The sequence below is a fragment of the Berghia stephanieae genome, chromosome 13, assembly GCF_034508935.2.
Source record: "Berghia stephanieae isolate SIO BIC M18660-M18661 chromosome 13, UCSD_Bste_1.3, whole genome shotgun sequence".
Taxonomy (NCBI): Eukaryota; Metazoa; Mollusca; class Gastropoda; order Nudibranchia; family Aeolidiidae; genus Berghia; species Berghia stephanieae.
In genome coordinates this window covers 8740302-8742801 of record NC_088372.1, presented here as the reverse complement: position 1 = coordinate 8742801, position 2500 = coordinate 8740302, and the positions used below count along the sequence as shown (strand labels likewise).

At 38.7% G+C, this 2500-nt stretch overlaps 1 protein-coding gene across 1 annotated transcript in view; it reads left to right on the top strand.

Annotated features, from left to right (window-relative positions):
- The window catches only part of LOC144959078 (dihydrofolate reductase-like), a 27175-nt gene that overhangs the window by 7177 nt on the left and 17498 nt on the right, over positions 1 to 2500 (top strand). The window contains exon 4 of the mRNA XM_078891452.1: positions 2146 to 2248. Coding sequence (XP_078747578.1) covers positions 2146 to 2248 — 103 coding nt within the window. The remainder of the gene's footprint in view (positions 1 to 2145; positions 2249 to 2500) is intronic.

Genomic DNA, 2500 nt, shown 5'->3' with positions numbered 1-2500 from the left:
GCAAATACAAAGAGTTGATATTTTTACAAAACTAGAATCATTCCCTTGCCAACAAAAGTACAGTCGCATCTCCACAATCCCGATGTCTCCTTTATGCAGACATGTTGCCTGGGGACTGATTGTTTTCATTATTATTGAGCTTTTATATAGCGCAATATCCACTAAACATGCTCAAAGCGCTTTACAAGGGGTCCCTGAACAACAGCAACATTTAACATGTAGGACGGGACATGACGCCTGTTGGCGATATTACAATTCTTTTCGGACAGAGACAACGCTGTTAACAGCCAGGTACTCATTTTACACCTGAGTACGGAGAGAGAATGTGAGTAAAGAGTATTCTCCAAGGACTCAACTATGCGCCAAGCGAGGATCGAACCCAGGATCTTCCGATCCGAAAGCGAGTGTCATACCACTAGACCACATGATCACACTTTAGGGACTGACTAAGGTGGATAAGCTGCTTGGAGGGAAAGAAGAACAGCCATGTGGTCTAGTGGTATGACCCTCGCTTTCGGATCGGACGGTCCTGGATTCGAGCCTCGCTCGGTGCATAGTTGAGTCCCTGGAGAAGGCTCTTTACGCACATTCTCACCTTACTCAGGTGTAAAATGAGTACCTGGCCGTCAACAGCTTTGTATCTGTCTGAAAAAAATTGTAATATCGCCGAACAAGCGTCGTGTCCCGTCTTAAATGTTAAATGTTGCTTTTGGCCAGGGACCCCTTGTAAAGCGCTTTGAGCATGTTAAATGGAAATTGCGCTATATAAAAGCCCTTTTTTTAAAAGGAACGAATAACAGCATATTGGAAGAGCTGGAAGTCATGCCAGAACTATTAAATGTAATCAAAAGGAGAAAACTCAGTTTTTTTCGATGAAGTACGCTGAAACCCATGCAAGCTAATGAACGATGTGGTACAGGGAATAATGAAGGGCAAACGAAGAAGAGGAAGACCTAGGCCTAGTTATATATTTTTTAAAAAATATCCTAGATTGGACAGAGATGAATGGAAGAGAATTATACATTTACAATACCGTTAACAACCGAAAGGAATGGGCAGCCAATGTCAATGACGCTGGATAGTAAGTAAGTAAGGGACTGATTCCACTATCTGGATGGCTCTGTAATCCAGACAAAACTGTTCGGATTGGATGGACATGACTCTATACAGATTATGAAATTATGCCATGCTATGCGTAAACTTTTCTCTCGATTAGTTTTTGTTGTGAAAAATAGCTTTTTTTATTGTTATTATTTCTACTTATTTTGTAATATTATACCAGCCAAAAAGAATGGAATATTGCTGGGGCATCTGACCTATGAAACATTGTACAATGCCATGCTATGCTTAAACTTTTCTCTCGATTAGTTTTTGTTTTGTTCTGGGTGGGGATCCTGACCTCCCATAGCGGGCAGGGAGGTACATACTGTGTTTTCTATCCCCTTATATCTGTTTTCCAACATGATTTCTGTCTTTGTCTTGGAATGAGATTACTTGGTCTTGTCCTGACCCTTTCAGGAGTCCTGGCTAGGAGTAGGAGGGAAACAGTCAAATGCATAGTTATTGTTTTGGGAGATGATATTTTTTCCTTGTAAATCATCTCTCTGTTATGCATTGTATTATGTTTAGTTTGCATATTATATGATTGGTAAACATTTGAGTGTATTCCTCTTTATGGGACCTGTGCTTGTGTCTGGATGAGACTTTTAGGTGATCTCAAACTAAGTACTTTGACGGTGTGCTCTTTGAATCTACATCTGTTTCCTATTTTAACCAATTCCCCTTTGTCTTACCTTTTCTTTTGTGCTTTAATTGTAATTCTAGAACTTTTTACGATCCCATTTTCTTCCTTTTTACTGGCACTGATATAACCTTAATGTGTGGCAAGCGACGTAAAACCATTAAAAACAAAAACAAAAACACTTTTGTTTGTTGTGAAAAATAGCTTTTTTTATTTTTATTATTTCTAATTATTTTGTAATATTATACCAGCCAAAAAGAATGGAATATTGCTGGGGCATCTGACCTATGAAACATGTACAATTCCATGCTATGCGTAAACTTTTCTCTTGATTAGTTTTTGTTGTGAAAAATAGCTTTTTTGTTATTATTTCTATTTATTTTGTAATATTATACTTATACCAGCCAAAAAGAATGGAGTATTACTGGGGCGTCTGACCTATGAAACATGTACGGAACAGGAGAGGAGTCAGCCTAAATTAAGTACTGTCATCACAAGCACGACTATGTAAGTCTTTTTTATTCTTTTTATTTTTTTTCCCCACTACTATACCTGTCTTTTTTTGAAGTGTGGCTATGTGGTCTTGTGGTATAACACTCGCCTAAGGTCCTGGGTTCGAGCCTTGCTCAGCATATAGTTGAGTCCTTGGAAAAGACTCTTTACTCACAACATACTCGGCTGTAAAATGATACCTGGCCGTTAACAGTGTTGTCTCTGTTGGAAAATAATTGTATTATCGCCGAACAGCGTCATGTCTCA